The 21,683-nt window shown below is 39.9% G+C and overlaps 1 protein-coding gene and 1 long non-coding RNA gene across 2 annotated transcripts; one reads left to right on the top strand and one right to left on the bottom strand.

The window, feature by feature from the left end:
- Positions 1 to 64: 64 nt before the first annotated feature.
- rab14l (RAB14, member RAS oncogene family, like) lies at positions 65 to 16,427 on the bottom strand. Its single transcript, XM_046067846.1, has 8 exons — positions 16,183 to 16,427; positions 10,509 to 10,567; positions 7,852 to 7,905; positions 5,852 to 6,029; positions 4,395 to 4,461; positions 3,016 to 3,103; positions 2,524 to 2,554; positions 65 to 2,414 (listed from the first exon to the last, which is right to left on the bottom strand). Exons 2-8 carry the CDS (start codon positions 10,558 to 10,560, stop codon positions 2,237 to 2,239), a joined length of 648 nt encoding a protein of 215 aa, XP_045923802.1. The 5' UTR covers positions 10,561 to 10,567; positions 16,183 to 16,427; the 3' UTR covers positions 65 to 2,236.
- LOC123982358 lies at positions 16,058 to 18,593 on the top strand. The gene is made up of 2 exons (XR_006827944.1): positions 16,058 to 16,408; positions 18,119 to 18,593. It is a non-coding gene; the product is annotated as an uncharacterized LOC123982358 (long non-coding RNA).
- Positions 18,594 to 21,683: the final 3,090 nt, after the last annotated feature.

The following is a 21,683-nucleotide window of genomic DNA, read 5'->3' as shown; positions in this document are numbered from 1 at the left end:
TGAGCAACTTCCATCCCAGCTGTTTATTAAAACATGTTTCTATAGAAATGACAATAGACACAGCAACAGGTTATGTATAATTTATTTTTTCTGTCTAGAGTATTTGTCATTAAAATCAAAATGTCAACATTTTAAAATCATATACACTCAACGCATTTAAATGTTAGCACAGCTCCTTAAAAATTTATACATATGTACTTTTTTTTTGTACTTGTGGACAGACAAAAGCAGGAAGTGGTCACTCGGACTGCAAACAGGTGGGACAGGAAAAAGGAAACCCAGCCCACCAACTTCCCCCAACAACAAACCAATCCCTACTCCCCAAAAGTTAAGACAGCGATGGAGGCCCCTCCCATGAGGAAGAGTGACAATGGGTTGGAAAAAGAAAAACAGAATAAACATGAAAGTGCCCCATTCTCTTCAGAAATAAGAGGAATCAAAGTTTGCAGACAAATACTAATTTGCACATCATCTCAATCCACTTCCTCTCCCCTCAACCAATCGACAGGTTCAGTAGTGTGCAGATGGGGTAGTCGGGGAGGTCTGTGTCTGTCCTTTACATACATTTATTAATAGAAACTATGTTACAGAATTTCCCAAGCATGAATTACAGGCAACCCACTAGCACATCAACTGTACAGGTCTTGGCAGAGCCAGCAAATGTCTAAATCCCAAGTAGCAAGGTCATCACCAATAGTTAAGAAGCAATATATACAGCTGTCCAATCAGGGAATCACTAATGTACAGAAAATTTGTACTTGGAAAGAAAACAAACAACTGGTTTTTGACTATTTCACTGTATTTTGGAGGGGAGGGGGGGTGGGCATGCTGCTTGGTGTTGTATTATACAAATGAAAAACAGATCAGCTCTAAAGTGCAGCACTTGAGATAAAGCAGTGTTGACTGGTTGTTTTTACATCTGAACAGATGAGATGTGGGCTTAAGACCATGCTGCTGATACAATGTCAAAATATTTCAAATGTTCAAGTGAGCCACCACTTGTTTAATTTTACATTCTCCAGTAAAATGCAATAATTATTCTAAAAGTTGATTTACTGAATTGGTGTCCAACAGCAGTGTGAAATCAAGTGCAGCAAAACAAAGATTAAAGAGGAATACCAGTAATTAGAGTAAGGCAACAAACAATAACAAAGAAAAGCTGGAAAAGACAATTTGTTGATATCACCAGGGGGAGATTTTTGGGTGGGTCAGGAGAGAGAGCTGGTGCAAAGAAACTGATGTGAATGAATGAAGTGTCATAACTCTCAAAACTCCCATCCAACTTCCTAGAAAGAGTACAGAGGAAATTGACCTCAAAGAATTTGTGGGTAATCCCTGGTTTTCTTAATGTTTCCCCCTCTCTCCTCAGAACATCAGTGTTGCCACATCTGGCAAAGGATCTCGCTTTGTGCCGAGCAGCAGAAACAGAATTAAAAGCCACGAGCAGGTTTGAATCCTGCTGAGGGGGGGGAAAAAAAAAAAAAAAAAAAAACCCTCACTCAGCTACACATTCTTTGACACACACTTGAGAACCTCTACCTGTGCGGATGCATGATACACTAATCCATTGCCTTCACTGTCCGATTGCACAAAAATCAGCTGCGAGTGAGATGTCACACCCACATATCGATAAAATGCAGGATTGTTAAACCATGCAGAAGAGGCGCCAGGAGTTTTATAATTTAGATCTGATTCATACAGAACTGATGGTGAGTGAACCTTAATGCAGTGTTTACATGTCATAGCTATAAAACCAAACAAATGAACAGTCTCGGTTTATCATTATCGTATGAACGTTACATCTATCTAAAGTGTCAGTAACCCGTGTAATGCGTGGTGGCGTCTACAATACTACGATGGGGGGGGGGCTAGACTGATTGGTGCACAAAGAGCGGGGGGGAAGCAAAAGAGAGTTATGGGACGACAACACACTGACAGAGTTTAAAGAGGTGGAGTGAGACAGCAACAAAAGGGAGACAGACAGGCAGATAGGAAGAATAGGAGGGGTAAGATGTAGTCCACACAGCCCAACTCTGTCTGGCCCAAGTCGATATCCGTCCCCCGTTCCTTCCCTCCACAGCCCTGCTCTCATGGAGCTCCTGGTGCAGTGTAGGATGAGGGTGGATGGATGTACAGAGGTGGAGGAATGGATGGAGGGGGGATGGTTGAGGAAGGGTGGGAAGGACAGACGGAGAGAGAGAGAGAAAGGGAGGACAAAGGGGGTTTTGCTTGGTCATTAGCAGCCGCAGCCTTCCCTCTGGGGCTGTGGTTCGCTGGTTAGCCGGCCACCCTGAGGGGCTGACGGCTTGTGCTGGACCCCCGACTCTGCGGCGTTCAGGTCCAGGCTGCCATCTTGGATGTTCTGGTAGATCTTCTTAGCGGCTTCCAGGAAGGCGTCCTCAACGTTTTCACCTCTGAACAGCACAAATGTGAGAAAGGAGGTGATTAGGAGCTGAAGAATGTAAGCAAAGCCATATTTCATATTCTGCAGTCACTGAAATGGCTGAAGTTGTGCAGACTTACGTTTTTGCACTCGCTTCCAGAAACAACAGACCTTCAGAACATAAACCAGACACAATGACAGAGTCAGTAAAACATTGTTACAAGCTCACATACCTCAAATGCAATGTTTTCATTTGTCCCCCCTCTTTCAATTAATACCTAAGCTCACTTAACCTTTCGTCGTGTCACCTCGTAGTTTCTGTCTCAGCAATATAACTATAAAAGGATATTAATCTTCACTTTTGTCTCTTGAAACCAAACATAATGGCTTCTACTAAAAACATTCTGAAAAGACTACACAGTCTAAATCTCATTTTAATTCTAAATATTTGGACATTTTGTTGGGACTCCTGTGATTGTTTTGTTGAAACTGAGGACGGAGCGGTCACAGTTTTGGAAGATGTCTTTGCAGACAGAGTTAGAGTGTTCTGATTACTTAATCAAATCAGGGAAACCAGTTCCTCTACCTAATACCCTCTTTCCTGTCTGCCCAACATGCGGGGTCTGGCTCACCGTTCTCCTCAGCAAACTGCTTCGCTTCCTCGTACGTGACGTCCCTCTGGGCCTCCAGGTCTGCTTTGTTTCCTATGAGAATGATCACCTGAGAATACAAGGACAGGAACACGAGTGTGAGACAATCATCTAGACGGCGCCATCTTTTTTACAATCCTCTTAGCCAAGAGCTAAGAAAGCCGAAGGCAGTATAGGAAGACTGTTCCTGGAGCAGTTGTTATACTGTTGAGTTGTCGGTTATAGAGATCGATTGAGAGATACACTTAGGAACTGACATGAGCACACTAGACAGTTCCCCTTGGCAACTGTGATGTAATTAGACCTGTAATGTATTGATGAAATGCAATGACCTTTCTTGTTGTGGCAGTGACAGACATCTGGGACTGCAGCATGTTCAGCATTTACCAATCATGTTTTTTCACCTATTTTTTTGTTGGATTTGTCACAATGATCCTCACTGTATCAGCAAATAATGATTACCAGGTGTAGTGCTATGGCAGGGAGTTTCAAACGTCTTTGGGATGAGAAAAGTGAACTATAGTCATAGGCACACATGTAAGGAGTCTTATATAACTCTTATTTTCATTCAGATGGCATCAAATGATCAGATAATGTGTTCATTATGTTTCCCCATCTCAAACAACAGCAACCAAATAAATATCACTTGAAGCAGGAACACATGTTGACACTACCGGCACAAGTCATGAACAGACTGCAACAATGCCACCACATGGCCGACATAAGATGAACAGCTTAGGCTTAAAGGTTTCTGTTGATTTTTTTTCCTGGGAGCACTACTTTGTAATTAGCAAAAATGTGACAGAAAGGACACCACAAACACTCATCATTAAAGTAATATGAATAACAACATAGTAAGGTTTACCTTGTGGTCATATTTGTCCATTAGAAATGACCAAAAGAAAACATAGTTATACAAAAAACCCATACATGTGTACGAAAATAGCCTGATATAAATAAACCTCCCAGGAACACATTTTTCACTTGATGTTAAAAACCTGAAGTGGAAATGGCATATTGCAGGAACACAGATCTGTAATTGATCAGTATGGTTTAGAGCTAATCATGTTTACCAACAAATCCAATTTAGGAAATGGACAGGGCTCTGTGGCTCTGGGGAGAGGAAGAATGACACAGGGGGAAACAGAGGAAATGAGGCAGCGGAAGTGAAAACAGGCGTTCACTTTAAAGAAATAAGAGGGGTGACCAGAGGAGGACAGACAACTACAATAAAGGAAAATAAACAGAGAGCAGTGGGTATAGGGAAGGAAATGTGAAGTGTGCAGGGACGTACAGTTAAAGAGACGTACACAGAATAATCCCAGTGTGCAAAATGAAAATATGTTAATCTGTGTACTTACAGTATTGGGGTTGGTGAGGTTTCTGGCATCAGTCAGCCAGCTGCTGAGGTGATTGTATGTGCTTCTCCTGCATATCAACAGAGGGACAGGTTACTATGACGACAGGCAAAGACTTAAAATCGTGCCATCTCTGACAAGGGATCAGAAAAGAGTCTGCAGCTGCTACATCATACAGATGGTGTAATAATGTGAGCAGGACCACATCATTACATAGAGTGACAGAATTTGGGGTTACTGATGTATTTGAAGTTGATATTTGTGCAGTTTCTCACAGGTGAAACATACAAACTCTCGCTGTAACCATCTCCATTGCCAGATAATTTCTGTCATTTTTTCCAAGTTGCAGCCTAATCTAAAATGTCCTAGTTTTCATTTAATTTCTTCAACATTAGTTTGATGCTAAAGACAACCACCATGGTTATTATCGCAATATGGCTTACTGCAATTTTCAAATCGCAGGAGGTGCAACCTGTGTGTCAAAGTACCATTTTAAATTAAATTCTGTCATGCTGCAGATGTCCTGGCACATCATATTCTACAGACCTAGGAAAACATATTTATTGGTACAGATCCTTGCAAAAAATAAAATAAAAATCACACCATGATATTTAAATGTGTTTTTAAATGAAAATGAGAATACTTAAATTATTCCCTCCAATACTGTAAATCATATAGCAATTGCAATATCAGTCACAATAATCAAAATTAGATCTTTTTAAAAAATCGTTCAGCCCTAATGTCTATGAGTCAAAGCAACAGAGGAACTGGTCCCAAAGTACAAATGAGTTCTCCCAAACTGGCTTAAGGTACTTTGAAGTCTGGTCAAGTGTTTCACCAAGCAGGAATACCTGGAGTTCACTGCTGACACACTGTACCTTCTAAACTGGATCATATGATACATTTATGAAACGTGAACTACAGGGAATACTACAAGTATTAAAACCACACCACTTAATTACAGGATATGGATAAGAAATAGTCAGGTGTTCTCAGCAACCAATGCATGACACAGCGAACATCTTTGTCTCTCATGTTTGTCCAACAGCTCAGCAGAAGCTGTGGATAGGCACATTCACAGTGATGTAAACAACTCATTAGTTTTTCCAGTTAGGTACTGTTTCTGGGGCCCTATGGACCCTTATTGGAGTTGAGTGTGGTGCAGACAGAAATTCCACATGTTGAACTGTGTTTATTTGGTAGACCACTGATACCATCTAACAGTTTGGGCAAGAGGGCCAGACAATTGTTTGTTCAGGAGGGCGTCTGTAGGGGTGGACTGTGCACCCATCAGATGCTTTTGCTTCCATTAACCTTCCTTTTACATAGATTTTTTTTTTTATAAAATGCACTCAATGTGTTAATGCATACATCACATGAAAGCTTTGGTGTAAAGTTGAGAACATGTAGTACCTGTATCTCCCACACACACACACTGACACATAGCAAGCATCCTGTACCTGGTAATGTCGTAGACCATGAGCGCCCCTGCTGCTCCGCGGTAGTAGGAGCGGGTGACGGCCCTGAAGCGCTCTTGTCCCGCTGTGTCCCAAATCTGCAGCTTGATCTTCTGGCCGCTCACCTCGATTATCCTTGTGCCAAATTCCACACCAATTGTATGGGGGCAGTCCGCCATGACTGGGGAAAGGAAGTATGGTTACTGTGAATTCAATTTGATTCTTTATGTCAATTAGTTTTACTGTTGCTAATTTATATCCCCAATGTTCAGGAAAAAAAAAAAATGTGTTGCTACATGCATTGAAATTCCTTTAGTGTTGTTCACATTTGTTGTTTCATCTTATTCAAGTTTTAAACTGAGAAAAAATGTACAGTTAGTGTGACAGAAAGGTTGGTCATGTTTTTCTTCCATCATGTTGATGAAAGTTACACCTCGTGCTCATTTTTAGCTTACAATGACAATACTTTAATTAAAAAAAAAAAAAAATATATATATATATATATATATATATACACACACACACACACACACATATATATACACACACACACATATATACACACACAAAGACATACACACACACACCTCAAAAAAAATTAAGGGAACACTAAAATAACATCCTAGATCTGAATGAATGAAATAATCTCACACCTTTCTTTACATAGTTGAATGTGCTGACAACAAAATCACACAAAAAGTACAAATGGAAATCAAATTTATCAACCCATGGAGGTCTGGATTTGGAGTCATACTCCAAATCAAAGTGGACAACCACACTATAGGCCGATCCAACTTTGATGTAATGTCCTTAAAACAAGTCAAAATGAGGCTCAGTAGTGTGTGTGTGGCCTCCACGTGCCTGTATGACCTCCCTACAACAGACTCCCAGACCTGGACTAAAGCATCCGCCAACTCCTGGACAGTCTGTGGTGCAACGTGGCGTTGGTGGATGGAGCGAGACATGTCCCAGATGTGCTCAATTGGATGCACCAGCATTTGGTCTCACAAGGGGTCTGAGGATCTCATCTCGGTACCTAATGGCAGTCAGGCTACCTCTGGCGAGCACATGGAGGGCTGACGTGCACCTCTTCCAAAATGTAACTACACATTGAGTCGACGCGGACCGTAAGCTCTGTGATTGGTCGGCTGGGTAGCCTCGCAATGCCTCCGAGCGGACCGGAAGTACCCTGTGCTTTGAAGTAACTTTTAGTAGCGACCAAAACGGCGGCTGTAACAGTGAATTAATATATTTGACCGTTGTAACCCGAGCGCAATGATTCGTTTCGCTATCAGAATGTGATCCATTCGGTCGGTAACATTTGAAAAGGCTACACCAGCCGCACGTATACAATTTTACCCCCATTGACGTTAGCGGAGCGCTAAACTGGAAGTTAGCCTGCGCGGCCGGCAAAAGTCAAGATAGTGGACGCTGTAGCGCTACTGCCGACTAGCGTTTGGGGGTGTAATTGCAGAATGACGGACACACCTACGCACAAGTATAAATGCATGCCGTAGGAACGCACGTAGACCCTACGCAGGAGTATAAGTCGGCCATAAGCCCGCAGCAGGCGCATTAATAATAAATCACAGTCTTTAGAGACATTACACTCACAGTTACTCTAACTTAATAACACCCAGAAAGCTTCAAATTTCTTCAAAACAGACACTGAAAACTAAATCACTGCAGTGTGTGTGTGTGTGTGTGTGTGTGTGTGTGAGCAGGATGTGATGGTGGCAAGTGAATGAGGAACACAGCATCTGGCTTGTTAATAGTAGCACTAAACAAAACGGAGCTGAATGGTAATGGGAGGCTGCAGCTGACTCACACATAGATGAGTCTCTCACTGTTGAGCTCACACTCAACTTCTATGCCACTGATTTCCGCTGGTGTATAAAGAAATCTAAAGCAAGTGAGGCACTCCAGTTGAACCTGGCAACCTTACATACACTGAGGCACAAGCACAGATGAAAAAGGAGGTCAAAAATCAGCGCAGCACTTACATTTCTTTTCTGTAAACTGGTGAAGCAAACATGACTTCCCTACCCCCATGTCCCCTGTGGAGAGAGAGAGAAACTCAGGTCAACCAAGGAAACAACAGAACAACAATTCTCTATTCAAGCCTGCAGTGTGCATGATGAGGCAGCCCCTCTGTGACAGTCGATAATTAAAATTTCATGTGGAGTGGTAAGAGACACAGACCGAGAGACTTAAATATAATGTGCACCGTCCTACAGAATCTCACAATACATGTTTAAAACCACTTTGACCCTAAGGGTCCTTTAGCAACTCAACAAAATAAGCAGAATCACACAAATGCATCTGTTAGCGGTGGATACTACTGATATACTTATGACTGAACACACTGATAATTAGAAGTGTTCCAATATTTTGGGAATTATGCTTTCAGACGGAAACTCCCATACATGAGAATTCCGGAAAAACCATCAGTGATTTGAATACACTAAGAGCTCAGAAAATTGTATGCAACGCCAACAAGCTGGAATGTGAAATCTTAAAAACACATTTAAAAAACAAACTAAGTTTCCTTCACAGTCGTAGAGGACAAAAAAGTAGCATAAGCAAAAAGTAAAGTAGCCATCTCTCCATGCTTCTTTTCTAGACTCATTCACACAGCACTTTAAGGTCCAAGCTGAGGGTTTGCTTTAAGGCAGAGTGTTTAAGGTTTGACAGAAGAGGTGGTTTAATAGCCCAGAGCTGTGTGTGTTTATGCATGTCTGTCCGTAAATGTACGACAAGTAAAAGCAGCAATATGTTAACTTAAAGCCCTTGTGTGTTAAGAAACATATCAGCAAAAGTCCAACATAATTCTAATTAGGGCTGGCGCAATAACTGCAAAATTGAAATACTGTGCTATTGGTCAAGCCTACCGCGGAGGATGTCAAGCACCGTAACAAATGCAATGTTCATACTTATTAAATTAATAAATTAGTGCTTCAAAAGTTCAACAACCGTAACAAGCGCTGTAACGGTTCAAGGGTGGATCGTCATGGGCTGTACGTGACCTGACTTCAAACTTGGAAGCTTGGAAGTGTTGTGGTGTTTTGTGTTGCTTTACTGTTTATTTTAGGGTGCTTTCACACCTGTAGTTTGTTTCATTTGGTCTGGACCAAGTGAAAAAAATTATACCCCGTTTCATTTTAGTTCTGGTCCAGTTCATGTTCAGACTGCAGATTTACAAAGAAGCCAAGAGAAGTAACCATGGCATTATACAGACTTACAGCTAACTTGCTGATTGGACAGCTTTGGCGATTGTCATCCTGCATTATCAGGACTCACATGGGGAAATCAAACTCCAGTGACTGACAGAAGTTTGTGCAGCACTTTAACGCTTCTGATATGTATAGTTGAGCCAGTTAGTGGTTTAAGCTTTGGAAATAATGCTTAGATCACATCTCTGCCATCATAAAATCCTGCGGTTGGTTCGTTTGCTTTTCACATCACAAGCGAACTGCACCAGAGTTCGTTTGAAAGCGTACCGAGTGTGTTGGGGTGTGTGTGCGTTGCTGCGGTATATAAATTGACTTGATAGACATGCCCTGAAGGTAACGATAAAGCCAACGTTACGTGTGAAAAAGACAGTCAAACTACAAAAATGAGTTTGCTTGGCAATGTTGTTGCCTAGCTCCCAGCTAGCTTGCTCTGACCATAAAGCTATTGATAGCGGCTCGCTGTGTGGCACCAAATTACTTCATTGATGTAAAATGTGACAATACCACATACTGCGTTGCTGAGCCCCAACATATTACCGCAGTGACGTCACCGCGACAGCCCTAATTCTAATAGGGGGGAAAGGCATTTAATCATTCATTACACATGCTGCACAGAGTAGTATAGCATTAGTAACTGATTTTAAAAAGATATTAATTGAGATGGGCTGGACGTTTTCTCACAAGTTGGGATGAGTATCATTTGGATTATATTCATTCACTCATATTGATACTCTTCACTGGCTCAGTTCTTTATCGATACAATTAATTCTTTTGCATCACTAAATAACTGTCTTTTAAAAAATAATTTAATATTTTATTAGAACTAAATGTTCACTGATCACTAATATCTCACTGGAAACAAATCTAAGATGTCAGTAAAATAAATCTTCCTGATATTAAAATACTGAGTGAAGTTTAGAAAGAATGAACTCCCTATCAGTCCTTCCTCCTGTACCCCTCCTGCTCCCTCTGCTGCTGCTGGTAGAGAGGAGAGCTGGTTAGTCTCAGCCAGCAGCTGAGTTTATACATGCAATATTTTAATCTATGTGGCAAACTAAGCTAAACAGTTCAGACTACAGACACACAGCTTTCCCTTTAGCTTGTTTGTAACAATCAGCTATTAGCCGAGCTAGCACTGTGCTTGTGTAAAACCAAAAGACAGATGCCGTGGATGAGAGACTGGGCAGATTAAAATATTGGAGGTTGCTTCTGGGCCGGATGCAACCTGCGGGCCGCCAATTGAATAGGGCTGGTGTACGAGGTGGCATACAGTATAGAAAAATATAGGTTCAGGTTCACACGATCATTCATAGGACCTTCTTTTGGAAGTGATATATCAGTGCACTGTGAACTGCTCCCACAAGTTCATCAACATAGCTCACTGGAGAGCCTCCACACTCTGGTGATGACTGGCATTGCTCACTTACCGATAATGATGTATTTGAAAATGTAGGAGTAGTTGTACGGTGCAGTGGCCATTGTGGCTCTGAAAGAGAGAAAAGACGGGTAAGTTTAGTCACAAACTGTCAAAGGCAATTTGCTGGTATCCTAGTTAGAGTTTCTTGTAATGCAAAGTAAGAGCAATACATCAATGTGGATGAGTGTGGAATAAAAGTGAATTCTTTTATCAAACAATGACTACAGTCTCCTGTGGCACTAAAACTCAACACAGACCACATTCATTCTGCATGCTGGGTTACTTAACATCAGCATGAGGTCTAATATTGGTTTAATTAAGGTTCTCTTGCCACGTGAATATAATACATTATGTTATATATAAAAAAAGAAAAGACATTTACGCTACACTAGGGCTGGACGATATGGCCAAAAATGTTATCATGATAAACAGTTTCATATCTTTCGATATCGATAATTATCACGATAAATATCAAATCATTATTTCTTTTGAGTTTAAAGACTCAATCAACAATTGATGCCAAACAGTGGATCACTTCACATATCTGAGGTTGAACATTAAAAACAATTATAAAAATCTTTGTCAACAAATACGCATGACAAAAATTAAGTAAAAGCTTTTCTCAGGTCCTTTTTCCTCAACAAAAGACACATCTTCATAAAAAAATTAAGTCCTAATTCGTGTATGATTCAGGTGAATAAAATCAAACATTTATTGAATATTTATTTAACATGTTATAGAAAGATATATTGCGATAATTATTGTTTTATTGTCCAGCCCTACGCTACACAGAGTTTACACAAATGTCTTGTCAATTTAAATACAAGAGACAATCTTATTTCACTAAACTAAAAGAGAGTATAGTATAGTATTCCAATTAGAGCATGTCTGGATGCAAATAAACACTGCAAGTACTGTACATGCGTGACTTTACATTGGTCATGTAAGGGCCAGTGGTATTCTACAAAGCCATAATCCTATCAGAGCTACAGGACCATGTCAGCTCACTAATGTGAGCCCAGGGAAGGCCAAGGAATATGAATTAACACATCAAATTATTTCAGTTTCAGCATTTCAGTAATTACCAAATTATATTATGCAATTTTAAGTTACCCGATTATAAACGTGGTGCTCATTAATATAAGCAAGTAATATCTTGATTAAAGCCATAAATAGCATTTCTGCATGTGTCTCATGATCACAAGCTAATTCACTTCCTATTAAATTCCTATGACGCAACAGCTGAGACTGTACAAGTAACCGAAAACTTAACACTAATACTTTTTCCATGTGGTTAGGTGCTACGACTGCACCTCCCGCATGCTTTACATTTCTGCTTACATAAGTAAATGCAGAAAAAAGTACTTTTAGCAGTTCGGTGACCGATGACAAACTGCTTGGCATCCATAACATTTAAATGCATCTTCAGCACTTGTGTCAACCTGGCTGTTAACCTACAAACTTATCGTACTCATCAGCAAACGTAAACATCAGCAGAGATTTGTTTCACTGAATCCTTTCTGCCAGTGTATAACCAACTACTAATCATTAGCATCCAAAACCGTTAAGATTTTATTTAAGTAAATGTTTTGATGATTCCTAATCCCCTTCATAATACGTAGTGCTTGTTATATTACTACCACAAAAGTAATGAAACTCATATCTTTGTCAAAATCTGTGCTGAGGCTTCACTTTTTAAGTGCCACCTGTTAGTTACTGATATAGCCTAATACTATAAAATTACCAGGATATTCATTTTAACAAAGTTTAGTATGTTCAAACCAACATTAATGGATTCAACACTGAGAAATATCCACACCTCTACCTAGTATAAATCAACTCAGGTGATGCAGTGGCACATTGAGTCATCGCTAAAGGATGGAACTCCGCCTGAATATAAAGTCTGAAGTCACAGCAGCCACTGAGGTAGGAGTGACAGCCGTTGGTGGGCATCGCCTGGGATATTTGACTATATATATATATATATATATATATATATATATATATATGACTGCCAGTAATGTATATCTACATATTAATTACATGGCAGTCAGGGTTTCTTTTATTTATCTATCAAAAAATTATGTAATTCAAATCCAATAATAATGTGACATGCATTTATTAAATGTACAGAATACAGTGCATTTTCCCTGCTCTATGCTAACTTAAGTGGCTAACAAAGAACCACTGGCAGCATTCACAGTTACAATAACCTAAGGTGGGCATGCAGACAAGGGAGGTGATGGATCATTTTAACACAGGGGTGAATAAAGCTCCTCAGCTATCAGTAAGCCAGTATTTCTCTACAGAAACAACCCCTGCTGTCTCAACTACCTGTTTCTTCTCATAATGACAAAGCAAAACAGTTACACTGGCTAATTTTGATGGCACTGGACACAGTCTGTCTACAAGTAAACAGTGTGGCACTTACTTGTACACAAGAACACCTCCAGCATCACAGGCTCAGAGCTAGGCTAAAAATAGCCCTGACACCTATCTGATACCCAGTGATGCTTCATTGTTCACACTCTACTCGCAGCACACAGACAAAGTATGCAGGGAAAAGCCTTCAGATTTGACACACAATATCACTATAACACACTGGTTCAACAACCAAGGGGAGATGCTCTTTTCGAAGATGCACAGATTTGTTCATAAAGAAATGATCGGGTCATGTATGACATGTTGAGCTGCTTTAAGAAGCCGTCCATCGTAACTTTGCAGGGCCTGTCTCATCAAGGCTATTTTGTAGTTAGGCTGCTTTATAATTCTGTATCAAGGTGCTGCTCTACAGTATTCTGCTGTAGAGTAGTAAGTAAATAATTCAGGCTTAACAATCAGGAGCATAATCATTCAGCAGTCGGATGGTTTCTATGTCCCTGACAAAGACAGACTGGCTTAAACTAGCGCTTTTCTCTGATCTGCAGATCAGTGAAAACTGTGCTGCAGTAAATGCAGTTCCTGGAAACTGAAATCGCCGTGCCACATCAGTGGCTACTTCTGGTGTTATGCTCATACTTCTGCATCTGCAATTCAGTGACCGCTTGACTGCTCAGATTAATGATGACACAACCAGAATAAATGTGGACGGAGATGAGGGTGTGATGTGAGAATATAAAGAGAAGTAATGAAAATGGAGCAAGAAGGTAGAAAGAAAAGGAAACAGGGATGAAAAAAGAGATAAAAGGATAAGACTTTCAGTAACATGGGAAAAGGAAGTAAGTGGATGAAATGTAGAGGATTGAGACACTAATTTGTTAGACAGGAAATGAAGAGGGCCTTCAAGGATACTCAGGTTAATTCAGGTCAAGTTGTCACAGAAACCTTTACTTTAATAAAAATGGTGTTGGGTCAGGTGATGGCACATACTGACAGTCATAATGCCTCTGGCTAATAACCCTTTATGCAAAGCACTAAAAATGTGATGCCTCAAAACTCACAAAAGAAGAGTATACTTATGTGCAAAGATGTTACATGGAAGAGGGACATGATAATAAATTATAGATAAAATTAATAACCAAAGTATATTTCGGTATTTCTGAAAAACATTTAACTTTAATAACAGCAGAATTGGCTATCATCTGAAAATATGTAAACAACTCCCAGGGATACCAGAGCAGGCAGTGACTGTGTTTTTGTTGATGGCCCCAGAAAAGACTTGGCTCACTCTCAGTCCCCAACAAACTCTGCAACTTGACCTGACATTTGGTACTCAGGCTCACTCCAACTAGCTAACGAAAAGCGAAAAGCTATGGGTATGAACTTCCTGTGTGATTATAGACTATCTGGTTAACTATGGTATTACTACTGTGTTGCAAAATATGGCTAATTTTAATAAAATAATGACCAATGTACACTTGCTATAACAAGCATGTTTACACTACAATGCAACGTGTGCTGACTTCAAGGAATTGATTCCTATTAGTTAATGCATTAATTCTAAATCTACTGATGTATAGGTTACATTTTTTAACTAGAGCGAGAAAATCATAGAGCAACATTTAAGGGCCTTTATCCAGGCTGCCACATGATCCTGATGTGGCATCTCTATACTCAGTGTGATTGTTTTTGTTGCTGGAAGGTGAGCCATCAAAGAAGGTATCCACAACCAGAGTAAAAACAAAATGTGATTCAGTTGTGATACCCAACCCCCTCTCATGTGCCCATTATGTAGAACTAAACCCCATGAGTATCAATCAAGGAGAAGACGAATCAAGATCATGTGGCCAGTATGCAGCCTCAGCATTTATCTGTTACTCTGCAACACACTGAATCTTTTTCCAGAGAAACACAGGATTTCCTCCTCTTAACAGCTGCTTCTCATACAGGGGAGGATGCACAACTTATCTCAAATCACTGGGCTATCAGGAAATCATAACACATGTGGTCACATTGCCTCCAAGAGGTCCAGGCCCACTATTCAAATCACGTGACTCCTTTCAAGCCCTAAAAAAAACATGAGATCATCACTATCTACATGAGTTTATCACGATTTACATAATCTATCTGATTAAAGAACATCAATACAAAACAATAACAAGTAACTTTATTATCCAAGTTTCAGATCAAGCCTGCTAGTACACAAAGTGCACAAGAAACAGAAATGATGCAGCATTTTATGATAGATAAGGGCTGATCTATTCAAATTTGCAACACTTTGAGACATAAAGGGTCTACTCCGTTTTTAGAAACTGTAAAGCCAAAGAGGAGGCTAACACTGTTTGCTATGGAATTATCAGAAGTTGCACAACAGATATCACGGTATCACTTCTATAAAATAAACTAGAATTATAAAGAGGCAGTCTATACATAAATCTAAACATACTCGACTGGAGTGTCTGATGTTGACTCTTAAATTTGACACTGTGTAACGTCATGCCTGATTCTCGTCGACACTGGCTAGCTTAGCTTAACAACAGGCAAAGTAATAGGATCGGTTTGGTTAATTCTCTTCTGTTAGTTAGCAAACAAAAAGCAAGTAACCTAACATAAGTAACGTTACATAAAGCCTACATTTAACTACCTGGATAGGAGCTACATGATCGCGTCTGATACCAATCACGGCCCTAGATTAGCTGTTTTGACAGCTACATTAGCGTTAGCTAGTTACCTGCAAACTGACATCAATGGGTGTATTATCTTGACAACAAATCGCATAAATAACAACGTGCAAGCCGGTAGTCTCCATCAACACACAGACAGCTGAGTCAGTGTCATCTTATTAGTATAACTAGGTTAGAAAACTAACTTTGCTTCTGCATAATTTCACAAAAGCCACCATACACCAAACTAACGACAGCTAACGTTAGTAATAGCTTTGGCATGCTAGTTTGCCAGCTAGCTGCAGTGGCTGGATTATGGTAACGTTAAAAACGTGGCTTAGTTCGCTTGTCAACCCATTTTTAGTCATCGCTGGGCAAGTCATTTCTCGCCTACAATAGTATTCTCTAATACTTTCACAGGCAATATCTCCTGTTTTTGGAAGCTAACGACAAACATCAACCTAGTGTTAGCCATCTGTTAGCTAGCGCCGTTAGCTTGCCAATTAGCTGACTCCCGGCTAACACAGGCTAACTAAGCTATTCAAACGGTTTCATAATTTAAATGCCAGTGCCGCTACGTCTATCAGGCATTATGTGCGTGTGAATGAATGTGTTGAAGTATTTCCTCTTTTCTGTCCTTACCAGGAATTAAGTCTTTTGAGCTTTGTGTTCTTGAGCTCTTCAGAAGAGGAATGCAGGTTATCCTGGCTCAAGTATGATCTGTCTATCCAAGATGGCTGCTTACGGCACAGGGTTTCCTCCGCTGTATACAATGGACTTCTGGGACAAAGACCATCATTTGCGGCGATTTGCGGTGTGTGCACCAGTGGTGAGGACGGTTTCGTGGAAGGCAACCTCACCTGCGTAGGTATATCTATAAATATTGTACTGGTGTATCACTTAACTAATGCTGATTAAGTGCTCTGTCAAGCGATGAATTTATTAGGCAACTAAAGTAAAGTCAGCGGGTACAAGATTAGGTGCTGATTTGATGAACTTTCACCTGATTGACCTGGGTGAAGGGTGTAACCTAGTAGATCCATCTAATCCACTGTATGGGCTGGCAGTTATGGTTTATTTGGTTACCCCATTAATTGTTTCCTTAAGCAAACAACTACGTTTTCTGGGGTCCATATTTAATAAAATAAATAATAAATATTTTCATTTAGGCCTACACTGCAAACAGTAAAGAAAACATAGGCTTGTTAGGCCTACAATATCACCATTGCATCCTACTTAAAAGATGCATACAACTTTGTCAGCAACACTTTAAAATAGCACAATTTGAATGGTTTGACACATTAAAATATAATAACCTCACTTAGCCCACACATTTGTCACATGCAGACAGCCGTAAAGTGGGGCTATGAGCAGTTAATCATTTGGAGCTGGACCTGTTCTTGTGTATACGAATTTCAGCTGCAGCAGTGCTTTTTATGTGACCGCCACTTTTACACAGATTTTATAGACACAGTATGTTTTGTACATGACAGATTTATGATATACGAAACAGTGATAGGCTACTCAACTGGTATAGAACCTCTATGAAATGTCTGTATAAAAATGGCCTTAATAATCTAATTGTATAATATTAGTGAATGTTAGCTTACCTTATGGGCTATGTCCATGCTATGTCAGCCCATTATGGTTGTTTTTATTTTTGTTTTATATTATTTATATCTTTATATTTTTTTTTGTATAGTTTTATTTATTCCATGTCAGCTTTGCACATTTTCGTATTAAGCACTTTTTGCTGGCCTATAACACAGTTTAATTTATTCTCATGAATTCACGTGAATGTGAATCACAATTGATTTTATATTGCTCTGATTATTTGTAGTATGTGACATTCATTATGTGTCTTGGTATAACAGAGTTCAAAGCCTTTTTCTTCTGAAAAATATGAAACATTTTAATGCAGTTATGCACAACATTACATGCTTTCACTGTACAATATTTCTTACAATCCTACATAGAACCACATGCAGCGTGCTTTCCCAGGCTTAGTCTGGAGAACAGGACAACAAACTAAAAAAATATCTTTAATTTTGCAAAGTAAATAGCTTGTGACTTTCAGAGAACATACTGCACAAAAAGATTTGATCTTGAAGTTAATCTTAACAGAGAAAATGGATTCATGGTCCCAACAACATCTTACTGTACAAGTTGATGTAAGCCTTTATAAAATTGAAGTAAGTGTGTATCTACATTACTGATAAAAGATGTCTGTACTGAAACTTTTTATGAATTGATATTATGACTCTAACAAAGATATTTTTTTCATGCCATATAATATCTCATGTACCGTACTTCAAGTTACATTTGATTAAGTGGACACAATAAATTCTCATAACTTCATCAGTTTAGCCTACCTTTATCATTGTTTTGATCAAACAGATTCACTGGGTTATTTTGATATTGCTCTGACTTTAAGTCCAAGCTAACAATGTGACAAAAGCTACTATTTCAACGTGCTTGCCAATAACACCATACTGAGTAAAACTCTCATTCAGCCCTAAACATGAGCAGCTATAAGAGAATTGATGAGAGTTACTAATACAAAATGTTTCTCCCATAGTCCACTGGTGTTATGTTCCTCGCCACAATGACTCCATATCACAACCACATCCTCAGCAGCAAGAGGCTGAACAGTGCACCAATGTAGTGGAGTGTACTTGGATGACAGGAGGGGGCGCTGTTACATAGGTCTGAGTCACAGCAGTGGATGCGCACCCCTGGCAACTCTTGCTGCTGGCAGTGTCTGGATGTGGCACAACCGCTGGTCAGGACGATACCCAGGGCCGCTGGAGGGATAGAAGGGGCAGGCTGTCAGTCAGAGAAGAGCAATGAGCTGGTGTTTGGCTCAGCAAGAAAAAAGCAACAGTAAGCACCGACTACTTCAAGTGTGTAATGAGGAAGACATTTAGAGATCTTAAAGGCACACTCTGCAGGATATGTCTTCACAGCTGAGAGAGCAAACCTCTGACAAATAGTAGCCTACATTTTGTACTCTTTAATGCAAAAAATAAATACGTGCATTGCCACAAAATTCTGATTTTTGTTAAGTCTCTATTTAAAATGGGCCTATATATTTTTTATTTAAATTTTTTATTTTTTATTAAAAAATTACAAAAAAGGACATTTTAAGCATGCCAGTTAAGCAAACCTAAACCTAATTCCATATTTATGTGCGAGCTGCAAATCCACTGGAAATTCTCTCACTCCTGGTTGTCAAAATTAAACTAAAATGCAATTGTGAGCAATAATGATGATCAAAATTGAGATTTTACTGATCACCTACTTGCACTCGATTAGCACCTGACAACGTCTCAGTCATTTATAATCCCCTACAAGACAAATGGCAACCTGCCATCACCAGACATGCGGAGCTCAGTGTTTTAAAATCCAAGCTGAAAATGAAGAGTTTTCAGGTCAGGTGAGATCATCAGGGCCAACCTGAATAGATCAGCTTCTTAATTTAAATAATGATAACAATTCTTAGTCCAGCCTATCTAGACATTTTTTTTGTCAGTCAAGAATCTCCACCTCAGTTGTAGGTTGGGAGACATTATATTCAGGCGAGAAGGGCACTGGACTGGCTATGGGTTAAAGACAGATGTCTTGTATCTGAGGACAAAGGGGACTAGGGGAACTCTAAGACTCTTACGGAACTTCACCAGCATCTGTTATATTTGGGTTTGGCGGGGTCACATGAAGATTAACAGGCTGACTGGCCACAGATTACTACCAAGACACGGCTTCAAGATTTTGACAAAGTGCTTGTCATACCGTGTCTGACAGGCTGTTGTCAGTCCTTGTCTGGGCTTGCTGTTTCTCTGAGCAAATGGAAAAGGTGCCTCATCAGCCTTTTCAACATGAGTGGATCCTTTAGACACCAAGCAAAGGAACAGCTGGATTGTCCACGCTTCCATGGATATCAGCAGAACTACTCCCCTGACCATCACTATCCTGCCGTGGCTGTCCACATCCTCCATTTGACTTAACATCAAACAATGAATGACTTATAATTTACTCAGCAAAGCACACCAAAGTAAGGTTATGTAACCATCTCCAGTGCAAGGAGCAATAGAATATTCACATCAGCTGCCAAAGAACATTAACATGAAAGTATGTTTAAAAATTATTATGCCAATGTCCAGTGGCACGCCAGAGGGAATTCATCATGATTTAATAATCTTCTGCCCCACCATAAATATTCTTCAAGTAAGTATAATACACAGACACATTAGCTCACTGAGTTACAGAAAACAGGGAAGAAGAAATTATGAATATGATTACAGTTAAGTCATTTAGTCATCATTCATTAAGTATTGTCGATGGAGGTTTACTCACTGCTCTCTGTCTTGATGCAGAAACGGTGTTTAAAGCCTTTGTGTGAGTGGGTGCAGGTGATGACCTCTGGGTTGGAGCAGCCCACGTCCACGTATCTCTGGCCCTGGATGATATTGCAGCCATAGCACTGCAGCCCACTGACTGTGGGAAATACGCAAAACAGTACATGACAACTTGTTAGCGTGTTCTAGCTTGTCCATGTAACACCACATAAGCAATAGCAACTTCCCTGCTTTGGGCTATGGGTGGATTAGCATACACAAAATCCCGGGAAGACATAACAACATCAAGTGATATCAATGCATATGCTATATACCTGCTTATATACTACAGGCAGGAGATCCATGCAGAACTTATGGTGACCCCTGGGAGCTGCTCATCAATAGAAATATTTAAAGATTTCATCATTAAAATAAAAGATTAAAATATTTAAAAGATTAGCCTCAGAGTTGTACAGATTATTCCAGTAAAAGGTTAACACCTACAATGGGATACAGGACATTTGGAAAAAAGTAGTGTAGATAAAACAACATAAAAACTGCAATAAAGGTGGGGCATATTAGGCTGCGACAAATATCAGTATTCATTGTGTCCATCATATCCCAATTTCAATTTGTGACTGCTGCTCCTCTTTGTACAGCTTTTCTGTATTTACAGCCGTGTCTCCTTCAACACACCATTATACTGTGTGCTACAAATTTGTTGTCACAAATATTCAAGACCATTCAGATTACAGTGTGGTTGCCATATTGGTTTAAAAACTCACACATCAAAGTGTTACCTGCCAGACCCTTTTCAGTCTCTGTTAACTGTTGCTACTGGTAGAGATCCAACCTAATATGCCCCACCTTTGTAGCAATGTTGGTAATGTTGATACTGTTTCTTAAGAGCTAATGTTTTTCAAGTTCCAAGTCACCATCAAGAGCACCTGCATAGACTGAAATTTAAATGATCCTAATAACAACCGGAGAAGTAGACTTAAAGTGCAACATCATAGTTCTTACTCACAGCACATAAACCTAGTAACAAATTCGCTAATTTTAAAGAATCCTTCAGTTCAACTGACGGCAGTATTTTGCATGGTATTCCAAGTACATCCAAAACGGATCAGGATTCCCCCAAAATATTTCCTGGTTTCAACAAGGAACACTGCTTTGGAGTTTGATATTTGTTCTCATCTTGGAGCTACTTGAAAGGAGAAGAGAAGAGAAGAGGAGTGAAGGTGCAGCTCCTTCTCTTCTATAGCTTATGCTTAAGGGTGACTCACCCCACAGTAGTACACCCCATGCCAAGCTGTCTGCCTGCCAGCTCCAGCTTGTGATCTCAAAGCCGTGTCTCTACCACTCAGCACCCTGTAAGTGGTAGAAGCTACAGCATAGAGAAAGACTTGAGAGGGACTAAATCAACATGCAGCTAGATTATGCTGTTTACTCTTCCATCTCAACTTAACGTGATCATTTGCCAAAATTGGGTTTGGTCCCTGTACTGCTATAGGAGGAGCTGGCACACGTTGGATCATCATACAACAGAATATTAGAGCATATCTTTTCTGAAATGAAATGCTCCAAAGACTTCTTTCATGTGTAGTTCCCTCTTGTCATGAGCCACTGTCTCACTTCCCAAATGCCTAACTCTCTCTTAAGAAAGTAAGGCTAAGCCTAAACAGAACAAATCCACCAGAGCTTAAAGGGATTGTCCGTGAATTCAGACCACACACACCTGTGCCTGACCTTTCAAAATCCCATACAAACAAGATGGCTTTGGCGTAAAGCAATCCTCCCTCTTTATCT

The sequence above is a fragment of the Micropterus dolomieu genome, linkage group LG13, assembly GCF_021292245.1.
Source record: "Micropterus dolomieu isolate WLL.071019.BEF.003 ecotype Adirondacks linkage group LG13, ASM2129224v1, whole genome shotgun sequence".
In the NCBI taxonomy this organism is placed as follows: Eukaryota; Metazoa; Chordata; class Actinopteri; order Centrarchiformes; family Centrarchidae; genus Micropterus; species Micropterus dolomieu.
This window is presented reverse-complemented; position numbering and strand designations above follow the sequence as displayed.